Genomic DNA, 14744 nt, shown 5'->3' with positions numbered 1-14744 from the left:
GGAGGCCAAAGGGAGGGAAAGGAAGCATTTTGGGTGTTGAAAAACTATTGGCTGACCTTCCTCCTTGGGCGTTTAGGTGAAAAATACCCCCAGTTAAGTGGTGAGAACCATAGGCCCGGGACATCTTGGAACCCATATTATCAGGTGTCTCTGAGACCTTGAACAAGTCACGTTACCACTCTGGGCTTCAGTCTCTCCACCTGTAAAGTGGGCATCAGACTTCTCTATCACTCCATCCAAGCATCTTGGCCCTTGCCCCTCAGACAGGGCTACTTTGAAAAGCAGAGAGTTTTATAAGGCATCAAGTGCAGAAGGCGCCCTTACCATTATTAATAAAAACAAAACAGCCTAATGCATAAACCTAAGGTGATGTTTTAATTTGTGGGAAAGGTGTTTAATCATACATGAAAGACACCCTGCCTTAAAGGGCCGAGTGGTGCTGCCTGGTGTACCTGAGAATTCACCCTCCACTGGCTCGTCCACGCCTTTGGTGGGGTGGGGTGGGGTTTATGTTTTCAGGATCGATTGCATTTATGAGTGAAGGAGCCTTACAGTGGTTTTCATCAACACAGTCTAAACGCCAACAGCTCCTACGGTTCATCAGACCGCATCTGTACTTTTATCTTATGTTAGCTCATCAACTGAACTGGATAATGTCATGGTTTTAATCACCGGGAGATTAATCAGCTTGTCCCTGGGCAAACACACAAAAGCTGGCCTGGATGAGCTGACTTCTGAAATGCCTGTATGTTACCGTGAACATCGATTCAGAAAAAAAAATTCTAGCATGAGGAATTGTTCTTTGTGCTGTAGAAAAAAAAAAAAAGCCAAAAAAACGCCCTTAACCCTGTCCACTGTGCTGAAAGTGACTGGCTGAGAGCAAGTCCGGTTCGCATTGCACCTTGACAGTGGGCCCTTAGATAGACGAAGACATCGCATTTTTATTTTGCACAGTGCTCTTTCCAGGGTGAAGGCGTTATGGTCAGTCTGGCCCTTTTGGAGAAAGAGGCTCCTGGTGTTGCTCTGTAAAACTGAACACCAGGTTCTTGACGTCTTTATAACCATCCTTCCTGTGCAGTGGCCCAGCCTGGGTGAGAAGTCATTTGAAAAACGGATTTCACCTTTCAGTTCTGAAATCACGGCCGGGTGTGGCCGGGGCTGCCCGTGACCGTGGCTCTAGGTGCCACCTGTGTTCCAAGCTCTATGCCAAGCAAACACCCACAGCAGGTGATAAGGGGAAGGGGTCTCGGTCCCACGCTCTTTTTAACCACTAGCCTGGCCCAGCCTTTTCCTCCACGTTCGGTTTTTAAAAAGCCTTTAGGCAACAGTTGTCCCTGGCCTCCTGTAGGTTTTATACTGATAGAAATTAGCTTTGAGGTCACTTTGCTTCTGTTGGCCGGTAGATGTTCAGAGAAGGAAGTTACAGAGCATCAAGCCTGATTTTATCTCCCTAGCCTCCTTTTCACTGCCAGTAGCTAATATTTTCCAAATCCAGAAGCAGACATTTCAGTAGGGGTTCGTAAATATCTTTATTGCTTTTGTCTAATTGCAAAAGTAGCAGGTTGTGGGCTCTTTGTAAAAATTTCCAAGAAGAGTGAAACATGTACTATGAGAAGTGAAGCCTTCTCTGCGGTCCTACCCTCCAGGGAAACTGGTGCATATCCTCACAGCGGAGGATATTTTCCCCTACCTGTTTCCAATACGTACACCAACTCGTTTATCGATTGTACACCCAGTGAGGTGGTAATTCCGAGCCGTCAGGAGTGTGGGCTCTGGAGACAGAACTGGGCTTGAGTCCCGCAGGGCCATTTATGTGCTCAGTTTCCCCTGCTGTAAAATGTAAGGGATATTAGGACTTGATCTCTTGCGTTCTTCTGGAGATTCACTGAGATCAGATACAAAGTATTTCCAGGTCCAGCTTGTGTAACTTAATAAATGTTTGCAGAGGAGCTGAGAGTGGACCCTGGAGCTAAACTCTCCGGTGTGACTCTGTGCTCTGTGCTATTATGAGCTGTGCTATCTTGGGCAAGTCACTTAACCTCTCGGTGCCCTACTCCCCTCATCTGTAAAATGGGGATGATGATAACAGTACCTCCTTCACAGGGTTGCTGTAGTAATTAAATGAGCTAATATACTTAAAGCACCGTGACCGTGTGGGTGTAAAATAAGTGCTTGGTAAGCGTTGGCTGTTATTTTTCTGATACAAACACAAGGGCTTTGGTCATGGTTTTTGGTAACATCCTCCTTTTTCCTCGGCACAGGCTGTCTTTTCCTCCGTGTTTTACTTTGCCTCCGTTCCTCTCTATCAAGGATTCCTCATCATTGGGTAAGGAAGTCCAGGCAAGGTATTAATTTTTAATGAAACCTCCCTAAAATGCCACAGAAGAAGGAGGAAGCATCATGTGAAGACCCTTCAGTCCCCAAGTCGAGGCAGGTCTGGCAGTCTGGTTTAGAACCTTCTCGAATGAATACGTTTTTGAACTGGTAAGCCCTTAACCAAATTGCGGATGCAGAGTCCGATCTGTTCGTGGTCCATTCATACCTGACGGTTGAAGAATGCTCGCCCACGAGAGCCTGAGATTGTCAGCTGATCGATACACCAGGCAAGAGTGAAGCTTCAGACTGTGATTTCTTAGGAAATCACTGACGGGTCTTAGAAAAAGCGGAAGGGGCATCTGGAAAGTACCCTCTCTGCCATGGCTGCCCATAGCGGACCATCCTGCTGGTGGGTCTCTAAGGCGGCCAGAGCCTTGCTCTCTCCGGGTTACCCCTGATAGAGCTTGGCCGCTGCGTGCCACTGACCTGTGAGGCATGCTGTCCCTTGGACAGTTGCTACGTTTGCTATCAAACCCACCCCCCGTTCCTGACCTGGAATTTAGGACGTTCCTTTTGACCTTTTGAGAGGATGTGCTCAGTCTCTGAATTCCCCAGGTAGGTGGAGTTTGGTTACCACATGCCCTAGATAGAGATGCTGGCAGGGCGCTCCCCTGGTTACCAAGGTGGGAAGCACAGAGAGGCCGGCTGGTCCCAGTGGAGTCTTAAAAGTATGTCTTCCATCTTCTTATGTTCAGCCTGAGAGTAGGCACTGGAATTCTGCCTGCTTCTAATTGGAAAAATGGCCTGTCCTTTGTCAGGTCCTGGAAGAGTGGCAGAACATGCCTGAATAGAACCAGGGGTTCCCTGAGCCGTGCTCCATGTGGCCCCCCCCCATGATCTGGTCCCCTCTTCCCTCTTGGTTCTCATCTCTTCGCTTTCCCCCTCACCCACTCAGCTCCACCCAGACTGGCAGCCTCGCTGTTCTTCAAACAGGACAGACACGCTTCCACCTCAGGGCCTTTGCACTTGCTGTTCTCTCTGCCTAGGATGCTCTTCCCTCGCATATTGGCATGGCCTCTCTCTTACCTCTTGTGGGTGTTTTCTCAAATGCCCCGTCTCCTGTCCACCCTCTCTAAAATTGCACCGCCCCGCCCCATGTCTCATTCCCTCTTCCCCATTGTATTTCCCTCCTCAGCACTTTACCTCCAGCACACGGTATAGTTTACTGAATTTGTTTTTTGACTCACCGACGAGCACGGAAGCTCTCCAAGGGCAGGCGTTGTGGTCTGCTTTTCATCTTGAATGTCCAGTGCTTCGAACTGGCCCTGGCACACATACCAGGTGCTCAGTACGTAGTAGTTGAATGAGGGAAAGGAAATTGGGCTCCAGAGGCTGGGGCAGCACATGGCTCGTACTCCACTGGCTGCATATTACCTGCGGTGATTTTTTTTTCTCCCAGGTACTCCACCATCTATACCATGTTTCCTGTGTTTTCTCTGGTCCTGGACAAAGATGTGAAGTCAGAAGTTGCCATGCTGTACCCTGAGCTCTACAAGGATCTCCTCAAGGTTCACGGAGCCCCCTCCTCCTTCCTTCCTTCTTCCCTCCCTCCCTCCCTGTTTTAACATATTTCACACAGACCCTCCATGTCTGATGTGAACACACTTGAACTGGTGGCTTTGTTTTGAGAGGAAGGCGTGGGAGTATATGCCTTTTCTTAAAGTACGATACGCACATGTAAAGAATACTAAACTGTACAGTGATATGTCAACTTTTAAAACAAACCTCCTAATGCCTTTTTAAAAAGCCCCTGACAGTTCCATTTTGTAGCTGCAACTTGTGTCTGTTCCTGGAAATGCTGTTGTGTACAATCCTGAAAAATGTGTGTGTGTGATGGCATTTGTTGGTCCTCAAGGGGTGTTTGATAAAGAGCAGATTTATTGGGTTGGCCCAAAAGTTCGTTCGGATTTTTCCATAACATCTTACGGGAAAACCCGAACGAACTTTTGGGCCAACCCAATATTTCCATCTAATATCAATTCTCTTTAAAAAACGTCGTTTCTTTAATGTATTTTGACGTGTGTGAGCCACTGTTTTGACGAAAACAGGCAGGTTGCCTTGTCTGGTTGGTGGAGGGTGGCCTGACGGTGGCTCGTGCCCTGGATGAGCCCCGCACGCTAGCCCGCTCCGTCTTCCTCTCTCTCATTCAGGGACGGCCGTTGTCCTACAAGACATTCTTGATATGGGTTTTGATCAGCATCTATCAAGGTAAGGACGGGTGAAAACACCTGTTGTCTTACGCTCTGGCCTTGGCCCCAGGGTCAACTTCACCATTCTCTTGTCTGTAGAACAAAAAGAGAAGCAGCTGGAGTGCTGAGGTTGCAGTAAGGAGTGTGGCCCTGTGTCCGAGGGAGCCCCCTCCTCGGGTTCTCAGGCCTTGCTCGTCAGGCACAGAGTCACACGTGAGGTGGTGCTGTCCGCTTAACTGAGACGAAGTCAGAGAAAAGTACAACTAATCCTAATCAAACCCTGCTGGGGTGTTCAAGTCATTGTAACAAAAAGTGGTCGCTTTCTGGAATGTTCCGATACTTTTTCTGAAGTCAAGTTGTAGTTCTTGAACAACATATTTACTTCTGTGGCCTCCAGAGAAGGTCCCTCAGACGGTACAGGCTTTGTGAGATGACTTACTGGAATATGAAAAGGAAATGTCAGAACCTCTCTTTGTATTTATTTTTTCCTCTTTTTAGAACTTCTGTTGTCATGTATGTTTTATAATGTACCTGACACATTTGCACAGTGGTCCTGCTGCCTCTCTATGTCTGTCTGCACAGGTACACGTGGATAATTTACAAATCCACATTGTCCATTAGGGATTCATTCTTAGTGTTTTTTTCTGATGGGATGTGTGGTCAAAAAATGTAGACCGTTGAATTTGTTAGGAGGCTAAATTATCATTGAAACAATTTGAGGGTTTTTTTTTTTTTTGAGAAGTATAGCAGAGTGACATGTATGTAGCTGGTTGAAGAACGCAAATCCTGCATGGAAGTTCATAATAACAAGCAGTGGTGCTTCACTGCACCCCCTGCATCCCCAGCACTGTTATAATAGGCCGTCATTTGAGGAGTTTTGGGGTTTAGGGTCTCCTGCTCTTGAGCAGGAATCTCACGTAGCTAGTGCTTTTGATCAACGTGAGACATTCCCCATTGAGTTCCCGCAGTTCTGGATGAAAATGCACTTATCTGGACCCTCCCCCACTTTCCTTTCTCTCCTCAGTGCAGGTGCGTAATTCTTTGAGGGTCTCTCTTGGTTGTCCCTATCATTTCTTTGTGTTTGGGGGCAGGGAGGGGGGTAAAGGAGACAAAGCATAGCATTTGCCATCTAACTCTTGTTAAGTGCGCAGTTCAGTAGTGTCCCATATGTTCACGTTGCTGTGAAACAGATCTCCAGAACTTTTTCATCTTGCAAAACTGAAACTCTGTATCCATTCAACAACAAACGCCTCTTTCCTTCCTCCCCACAGTTCCTGGTAATCACCATTCTACTTTGTCACTATGAATGTGACTACTTAGATCCGTCATATACGTGGGATTGTACAGTATTTGTTCTTCTGTGGCTGACTACATCTGTCATTTAAAATAATACACAAAAACTTCTATTTCTTGTTCCACCCAATCCAGATAGTTGCTCTCTCTGCCTCTTTTCCTTTTTTTCCTCTCTATCTCTTTCTCGCCCTCTCTATCCAATTATAAACTCTGTATTAATAAAGACACAGACATAGAGAATGGACTTGAGGACACGGGGAGGGGGAAGGGGAAGCTGGGACGAAGTGAGAGAGTGGCATGGGCATATATACAGTACCAAACGCAAAATAGATAGCTAGTGGGAAGCAGCCGCGTAGCACAGGGAGATCAGCTCGGTGCTTTGTGACCACCTAGAGGGGTGGGATAGGGAGGGTGGGAGGGAGACGCAAGAGGGAAGAGATATGGAGATATCTGTATATGTATAGCTGATGCACTTTGTTATACAGCGGAAACTAACACACCATTTGTAGAGCAGTTATACTCCAATAAATACGTTAAGAAAAAAATAAACTCTCTCTTATATACAGCCAAAAGGGAACATAGGAAAACTAGAATGTGATGCCTGTCTTTCAAACCTCCGTAAAGTACCACTCATTAACCTCCTTTAACAAATGATACCTTTCATGTCTGAATGGGAAAAACAAAAGGAGTCAGATGTGAGTGAGCAGGGTGAGCCTTCCGTGGGGAAGGAGGGGAGGCGTCGGCTCCCAGCAGGGCGGGCTGCGTGGGCAGCAGAAGCTCCTCCCCACCCAGACTTCCCTCCGCCTTTGCAGGAAGCACCATCATGTACGGGGCGCTGCTGCTGTTTGAGTCGGAATTCGTGCACATTGTGGCGATTTCCTTCACGTCGCTGATCCTCACGGAGCTGCTGATGGTGGCCCTGACCATCCAGACCTGGCACTGGCTCATGACGGTGGCCGAGCTGCTCAGCCTGGCCTGCTACATCGCCTCCCTGGTGTTCCTCCACGAATTTATCGGTGAGACCCCCCCGCACTTAGGGCCCGCCCATCAGGTCCAAGGGTCTTACCAGCAGGCCTTGGTACTCAGCTGCCCGCCCTTTGCTCACTGGCGTCCCTTGGGACAAGTGGCAGTTGAGAATCAGCTTCTTGGAACTGAGGCTGGCGGGCATGATCTCAATGTAGAGTGTTTTCTTTAAAACCACGCCGTGCCTGCCGGCTTAGAAGGGGATTCGTTCCGTCCTGCCAGGACCTAGTGGGCTTCTCCAGGGAGCTGGTCACTGTGCTGGGCTCCGTGGAGCTATGGAGATGGTGAGAATCCAGAGAGTAAATGACAGTCCAGCAGGACTTACCAGTGTTACTAGCTTGAGAAACTGCCTTGTCGTGAAAGCATCTTCTATCACGCCTCTTCCTTATCAGTAAACGCTCTTTAAGAAGGTTTTGATAAAGGAAAAAGGAGCATTCCCGTGAAAAGTGAAGTCTTAGAACAGTTTCACACTAGTTTGAAAAGTCTCTCTGAATAGATTTTGTGAGCACCTACTGTGCGCTCAGTGGCTTGAGGCCAGGGAGTCACCGAGGCTTAGAAGATGCAAGCTCTGCCCTCACGAAGCTTTGGTCGTCACCTTAGATGTGGACCAGTCATAGGACTGGGCCCAGGGTTGGGGCCCTGGGCGTGGCACTTAGTAGGTGCTTACTCAGTGCCTGCTGCATTTCCCCCAGCCTGTGCTCAAGAGGCAGGGAAGGCGGCTGCCAGGCATCCACTCCCGGCACTGTTGAAAATCACTAGCTGTCGCTCCTCTGTTGCAAAAACCTCGGAACCGCAGGCCTGACTGTGTGGCGGCAGGAAGGGGAGCTCCCCGCCCCTCCAGGTCACACTGTTCCTGACGAGGGGTCTCCGCCCCCCTTTGCACCACCCTCGGACCCGGCTCTGGCTTCCGTGACCATTGCTGAGGCGAAGGGGAAAAGTTGCTGGGAAGAACTGTGTGTTTGAGCGTCACTTTCTGCCGGGTTTAGAAAGAAAAACTCCAGCTGTCAGATTCCAAATCAAAAACACTTGGAAGGGGGATTTTTTTGCCCAGAGTTTTCTTTTCCGAGTTGTTGAAAACAGCATTTCACGGGAGGTCCGGAAGCTCCAGAAGCAGGTCAGAGAGAGGAGGAGAGAGACAGGGAAGGGAAGTCAGGCTGGCAGCCTGGGTGCTATCCCCCGTGGGAGAGAGGCCTGCGTCCCCTCCGATGGCCCTGCCGCCCCGCCGGCTCTGGGCGGCACGTTCCCGCCCGCTCACTGCTGTCTTCTGTTTGCTTGCAGACGTGTACTTCATTGCCACATTGTCCTTCTTGTGGAAAGTGTCTGTCATCACTCTGATCAGCTGTCTGCCCCTCTATGTCCTCAAGTACCTGCGAAGGCGGTTCTCCCCTCCCAGCTACTCGAAGCTCACGTCCTAGGCCGTGCACTCGGGAGAGGGCCCCGGTCTCCGCACTCTCCTGGCGGACAGAGTTCAAGTTGCATTTCTGTTAACCACCACCCGTGGATTGTGCAGTGGTGGCTCCCACGTGCAGTTCTGATAGGAAGAGGCGCTGCGCTTCCACGGAGCCCGACACCGAATAAACAGGAGAATGGCGCCTAAGAGGGCCCCACACGGGGGTCTGAGCCCCTGGTGATTCACAGTCGAGTGAATGTGACTGTGTGAAAAGCGGTGACTCAGCCGGGAGGTGTGTTCATGGGTCACTGTGCAGGCTTCCTTATGGCTTGAGTGTTGTTGTCATGTGATAAAAGTTTCTGTCTAGTCGAAGGCAGTAGAGGGTTTTTTGGTTGTTGTTTTAAACAATCCTAATGTGTGTACACTTTTATGTCGTTCTGCTCTTAAAAACCTGGTTTCAGAGAAAGGTAAAGCTCTCAGTATAGGTTTTGGGGGAAAAGACGGTGACATTTGGTAAAAAGTTAACCAGACAATAATCTCAATTTGGAAATGCTAAATGTCCTCTCTAAGGCAGCCCTGCTTATCGAAACGGCACTGGATTCCTAGGGTTACAGAAAACCACGTGAGAAGAGAGCAGAAGAGAGAGAGAACCGTAAATCCGGTACGTTATCCTTCCTCCGATTCAGCATCTGTGGCCTTGGAGTTAACATCACCTGTCACCTCGTAAAAGAATTTCAAAGGTGTTATCTTGCTTTGTTCGGATCTGGTAACAATTACAAAGCCTGTGGCTATCTGAGGACACTCTGAGACATTTTCAGCAGAGTTGTTTTAGCAGGAAACGTGCCACTGAACGGCCCCTAAATGTGTCGACAGTGTGACAAGAGACTCAGCTAATTCTTTAGGCAACGTAGCACATGTGACTCAGACCCTCTGAGTCTGAAGTGGAAAGGTCAGGGACTGGGGCTCTTTACGTCCACAGAAATCTGTTTCCTGTTAGGAGGAATTACTGAGGACACAGTGACAAAGGCAGAGGCGTCTTAGCACACTGCCATTCATCAGTGGCAGCTTCGAGCGAGGAGCCCCGGTGGAAGGAGGCCCGGGCTGCAGCTCTGGGGTCTGGGCTCCGTTGCGCTGCCTACAGATTTCAAGGGGAACTCGCTGGAAGGCAGCCAGGAGTAGAGAGTCCTCTCCCTACCAGGGTGGGGCCCACGCATGTGTGTTTCCTATAAAGCTGGGGCTTCTTGTTTCAGGGGAAGAAGAGCATTTTCAGGCGCTGGATGTGGCCCGGCAAAGCTTTCTTGGGTTTTCAAGTCTCTCCTGGCAGAAGCCACATGTGTGTGCCAGAGGATTGGGTTGGTGGGTCTGCAAGAGCCGATCGTGCTCGAGATCTTAGATTTGTGGTTAATTCTTTATGAGTACATACCCTCCAGCCCTTCAGCCTGGTTCTTCTTCATGTGCTTCAGAGCTGTAAGTTATGGCTACCACTCCAGGGTAAGCCTGCTCTTGGAGAGCTGGGGACACGAGGCCCTTGACTTTGGAGCACTCGATAGGCTCGTGCATTTCTGTTGCCCTTTTAAAACTTCATAGAATGACAGTAAGTTGCAGGCGCTGCGCAATTGGCTATGACGTCACTTCTATTTTAGTTTCAAGATTCTGCAGTTTTGCAGGATTTTTCCCGTTCTGTCCCAGCCATTTCTACCACATAGAAAACATTTACGGGAAGTAAATGTTGTATTGAATGAATGGTTATTCAGGAAGGGGATCTTTGTCCAAAACTTTGAGAAGGGGCGAGCAGGTCTGACGTCTTTGCTGGGTGATTTTATGTGATTTCAGAGGTGGAGTGAGAGGACGTTGTGCTCAGCGTTTTTGTACCTGTGTGTCTTCTTGGAAGTCTGCCTGTATAACTGGAAGTCTAAAGGTACTTCTACTCCCAGCTCTCAAACCCTGAACTTGACCTTGTTCACAGACAGGTGATGGCTCCTACAGGTAGGTCTCATGGAAATTTTTAGAGGTTTCCAGCAGTGACAAGGAAGGAAGATAGTCTCTTTGGTCTTTTCCTTAATTCCCAGTTTTGATCGAGGTGCTTGGGTTGACTTTGAAAGTCAACACCTAAACTCTTGCTTGGCATCTGGGAGGGAGAGAGCGTCCCAGAGGAGCAGAAGAAGCTGTGCCTGGAGGTCGCAGGTGCGTTTGTGCCGTCAACAGACCCCCTCGTTCTGCCTTTCGACCGTACCCTGGTGGAGGCGGCCAAGGGTGAGAGGGACTGAAATGCAAGTGGGGACCGTGACCGTGTTGGAGAGCCACCCTGCCAGGGGGCAGCCTGCTCCCACCGCCTTCCGGGGTCCGGAGTGTCTAGGAAAACACACGTGTGCGTCTCAAACTCTGGAGACCCACGTGGCGGGAGCCACGAGTCAGCTGAGTGTACACGATCCTGACGTGCTCACATCAGCCCATAATCCCAACAGAGGATCTGCGTACACAGGCACGTCCCGTGTTAGCTTAGCTGTGGGGAGAAGACAAAGACGCAGACAAGAAATCCAAGCCATTTTAAGGAAACTGCTGAATTCCTAAAAAGCATAAGGATGCCGTTCACCAGTCTGGAAGGAACTTGGGAAACACCGTTGACGCCTTGGAGGTCCCCTCGCCTTGGAACTCAGTGGCCCCAAGTCTCCGGCAGCCAGAGGCCCCTGGCACACCATCAGCGCTGTTTAAACACTTCCCTCAAAGTGAAAGTTACACCTCCCCCTGCGCTTTGACAACATTAGGTATTTCTGTCAGAGTAACTTAATTATATTATTTGATGATTCTTTTTATTATATTTTTTGGTGATGGTTGTGTGTGTGGGAAAGCGAGGAATCTGTTTGGTGTCTCTTTTTTCCTCCCTTTCTCTAGGAAAATGACCAGACAAGTGTCTCCATCTTGAGTGATCTCTTGCATCTGCCCGTTTCAGTGCTAATTGGAGAGTGTGCACACGTGTGTGTGTGTTGCTTACGGTGCTCCGTGTGCACACACGTGTGTGTGTTGCTTACGGTGCTCCGTGAGACCAGCTGCACTTATTTGGGTTGCTTGGGGTGGAGGACTTCACCCTAAAGCAACGAAGGGCATCCCAGGGAGCATCTTGAGATGGGAGCAGACCATCTGTTTACAGCCACCTGGAGCTGGGAGGCCCGGAGCTGGGCTTCCTCCCACTTTCAGCTTTATTATAGCCAGATCCCAGACTCGCTTCCCTTAAGTGAAACCCTTTTTCGTAGCAGTGATCTTAAATACCAACATCTGCTTACCCTTTCCTCCGTATGTTTTCCACTGAAAATTTAGGTTATGCTGACAGTTTTTTTTTGTTTTTTGCGGTAGGCGGGCCTCTCACTGTTGTGGCCTCTCCCGTTGCGGAGCACAGGCTCCGGACGCGCAGGCTCAGCGGCCATGGCTCACGGGCCCAGCCGCTCTGCGGCATGTGGGATCTTCCCGGACCGGGGCACGAACCCGCGTCCCCTGCATCGGCAGGCGGACAGACTCTCAACCACTGCGCCACCAGGGAGGCCCTGTGACAGTACTTTTGAATGTATTTTGGGCTTTTGTGCTCATTGGAAATTGACACGATCATGCCTGTTTTTCTTTCTTTAGACTTTTGCTTTTATACTTTGTTTTGTTTTTCCCGGGGTGGGGATAGGAATGCCCTTGCACGTTTATGGGGCAGCATTTTAAACCTGCGTGAGAATTGCAGATGGGACCTACGTGTTCTTCCGCTCCATCTTACTTAAGGCCAACACCTATCAGCCATTTTGATCTTGGATCTTTTTGGTGTGTTTGCAACGTGTGTATGTGTGAGTATGTGATGTCACCTCAAGTGTTTTGAAGACATACTTGGTTTTCACTGCGTTAAAATCCTATCACTCACAGTTTTGTTTTTCATTAAGAAATATACAAGGAGCTTTGCAAAGACAACAGACTTTATTTCTCCCCCCTTCTTTTAACATAAAGCTTTTTATTTGATTGTTTATATATATGTCTTAGGAAATATTTCCATTAATTAAGTCCATTGTGTCTTGGAAAAATATCTATGTTATGCTCTTGGATGGAACCGATAAGCACGTGAGCAGCACTGCAGTACTTGGAGATGCTCAGCGTCTTCTCACACCAGCGCGGCGTTCCTGGGAATCTGTCTTCTCCGTCACAGTATTGGTTGGAGACACAGTCTGTTGGTGTCGCTGGGCGATGTCAGTGAACAGTGTGTTTGCTGGGGGGCAGGTGGGGAGGGGGCGTGGTATTTGCAAAAAAACAAAAATTGTGGCTCATTTATTATTGTGTTGCCATGGGGCTGACTGTGAATTCCTCCGGGACTCTGACGTCCTCATTAGTAGATTATCTGTAATTCTCATGGCAAATACTCACCAGGACAGCGTTTTTTGATTAGAGGGAAGTGATAGTACAGAGCTTTAATTTAGCAGGAGCTCCCAGATGATTTAAATTCTTGATCCTGTGATGACACACATGTGATCCTGCGAGATTCTGAGCGGTTCTCTTTTCATTGTCTGCCAGCGTGGCCCGTTGCTGTTGCTCAATAAAACTTGTGTACTTTATGCCTTTGGGGAGCATTTTAATTTGTGCAAGGACGTGAAACTCTGGTGTCAAAATGAGAGCTTGTTATTATAATGCTATGTTGTATGTATCTCATGGTACATAAAATGTAAATAGCTTTTTCTCCAGGTAAAGAATATTTTAATTTCAGCCAAAAAAACCCCCAAACCCATGCATTATTTATTATTCTGTACTGTTGTCTATTCCAGATATGTTAGAATTTCCAAAAGTGATCTATATAAAAAAAGCGAACATATTTTATGATTCATATTGTATTTATACACCCAGTCTTTGATTGCTTTGTATAGATTTTTTTTTTTATAATCAAGTGATAGAAGATTTAGGAACCCAGTCACTTAAGTTTTAGGGAAAAGAGGTTTTTAATCTATTGTATAGGATACAGAGGACATGGTATTTTATTCATCTAATCCGGTAATTCTCAGCCAGAGGTGACTGTGGCCTGCAGGGGACATGGGGCAATGTCTGAAGTCACTTTTGGTTCTCGCAACTTGGAGGGGTGGTGGTCTGCTGGCATCTAATGAAGACTGCACAGGGCAGCCCCGCAGCAGAGGATCATTCAAACCGACGTCAAAAGTGTTGAGGTTGAGAAACCTACATACAATCTGCGAGCGTCAGTTTTGCCGTTTGTAAGAGTCTGTCTTCGTTTCCAAAGGAGCCCAGCAGCTGTAAACTCGTCTCAAGAAGCTGATTATACATCCAACTGGCCAAATGTTTTAATTAGACGCTCTTTGCAGTGCGGGCTACTGGCTTCCTCTCCCTGGCTCTCCGCTGAGAGGGCCGTTCTCAGTTTATGGAGTCGAGAGGAGATTGTACATTAGCTGTGCCTCAGTCAGGAGCGGCTCCCCGGGCACGTGGAGGATGCATGCGCTCAAGAGCAGAGGGCAGTACTTTTCCTTAGCCGCGTGCCGTCGATGTAAAGTCTTCAGACCGCTTTTACCTGCTGTGAAATTCCATGAATGTGCAGACACTCCTCCATCCGAGCCGCTAGGGGGAACTTGAGGATCAAAAGACATTTCTTGTTTCCTGTTTTCTCCAGCCTGGCGGGCCCAGCATACCTAACTGTTACGTTTCAAGACGCTGCTTTCATAGCTTCAGAATTTATTTCATGGCCAGCGGCTCCGTTAAAAACAGACATTTCTTTTTATGTTGTTGACCAGACTATTTTGCTGGACTTAGCTTGGGGAAAAAAAAGAAAAAAAGATGGGGGCGGGGATGAGATGAATATTTATTTGATCTCAGATATTTGCATTTTTGAATAATTGGCAACTGGGAATCCTTGCCCTCCGCACTCTTCAGGCTCATAAGGTTTAGAGACGAAATGTCCCAACACCTCAAGTACTTTAACTGTTTTTGTTACGAAACTTTTCAGGGTGACATGAAACCCTGCAGTATTTGTGAGCTGATCTGTAAATGATGGATTTGCTCACCTCAAAATAGAACTGTAGTCGCTCCAAACTTTCCACAAGTTGGAGCACAGTAACAGAATTCATTCAGGACTTGCTAATTTCCTACTTTAAATGGGTTACATAACAGAACAGTCCCTCCTTTGCGCCTCTCAAAACTACCCTTGAAGTGATGGTGAAATGTATCGTTAAAAGCTAGAAATAGCTTTGCTAAACTCTGGGAAAACGATGAGGTTTTTTTTTTTTTCTTCTTCTGATATCCCCCCCCCCTTTTTCATCCAAACATTGCATAATGTTAAAAAAAAAAAAAAGTCAAATCTTTCCGTGGGATTTAATTTCGTTCTCCATGTGGCTGTGGTTGGAGGGATAACTTAAGTACTTTGGGGGCTGGCAGATTTTTGGAGGATCACGCACTCCCGGATCGGTTTTCATCTGAAGCCTTAGCAGAGAAGTATGCCCGATCCTGGGGTTTCT

General features: G+C 48.0%; 1 protein-coding gene across 3 annotated transcripts in view; it reads left to right on the top strand.

Moving 5' to 3' along the window:
* The window catches only part of ATP9A (ATPase phospholipid transporting 9A (putative)), a 135633-nt gene extending 121116 nt beyond the window's left edge, over positions 1-14517 (top strand). For all 3 annotated transcript variants that reach the window (XM_030839108.2, XM_060285539.2, XM_030839109.3), the window contains exons 24-28: positions 2262-2326; positions 3776-3884; positions 4527-4584; positions 6671-6874; positions 8160-14517. In XM_030839108.2, the coding sequence (XP_030694968.1) occupies positions 2262-2326; positions 3776-3884; positions 4527-4584; positions 6671-6874; positions 8160-8296 (573 nt within the window). In that variant the 3' untranslated portion in view covers positions 8297-14517. The remainder of the gene's footprint in view (positions 1-2261; positions 2327-3775; positions 3885-4526; positions 4585-6670; positions 6875-8159) is intronic.
* Positions 14518-14744: the final 227 nt, after the last annotated feature.

This window comes from Globicephala melas, chromosome 15, assembly GCF_963455315.2.
Source record: "Globicephala melas chromosome 15, mGloMel1.2, whole genome shotgun sequence".
In the NCBI taxonomy this organism is placed as follows: domain Eukaryota; kingdom Metazoa; phylum Chordata; class Mammalia; order Artiodactyla; family Delphinidae; genus Globicephala; species Globicephala melas.
This window is presented reverse-complemented; position numbering and strand designations above follow the sequence as displayed.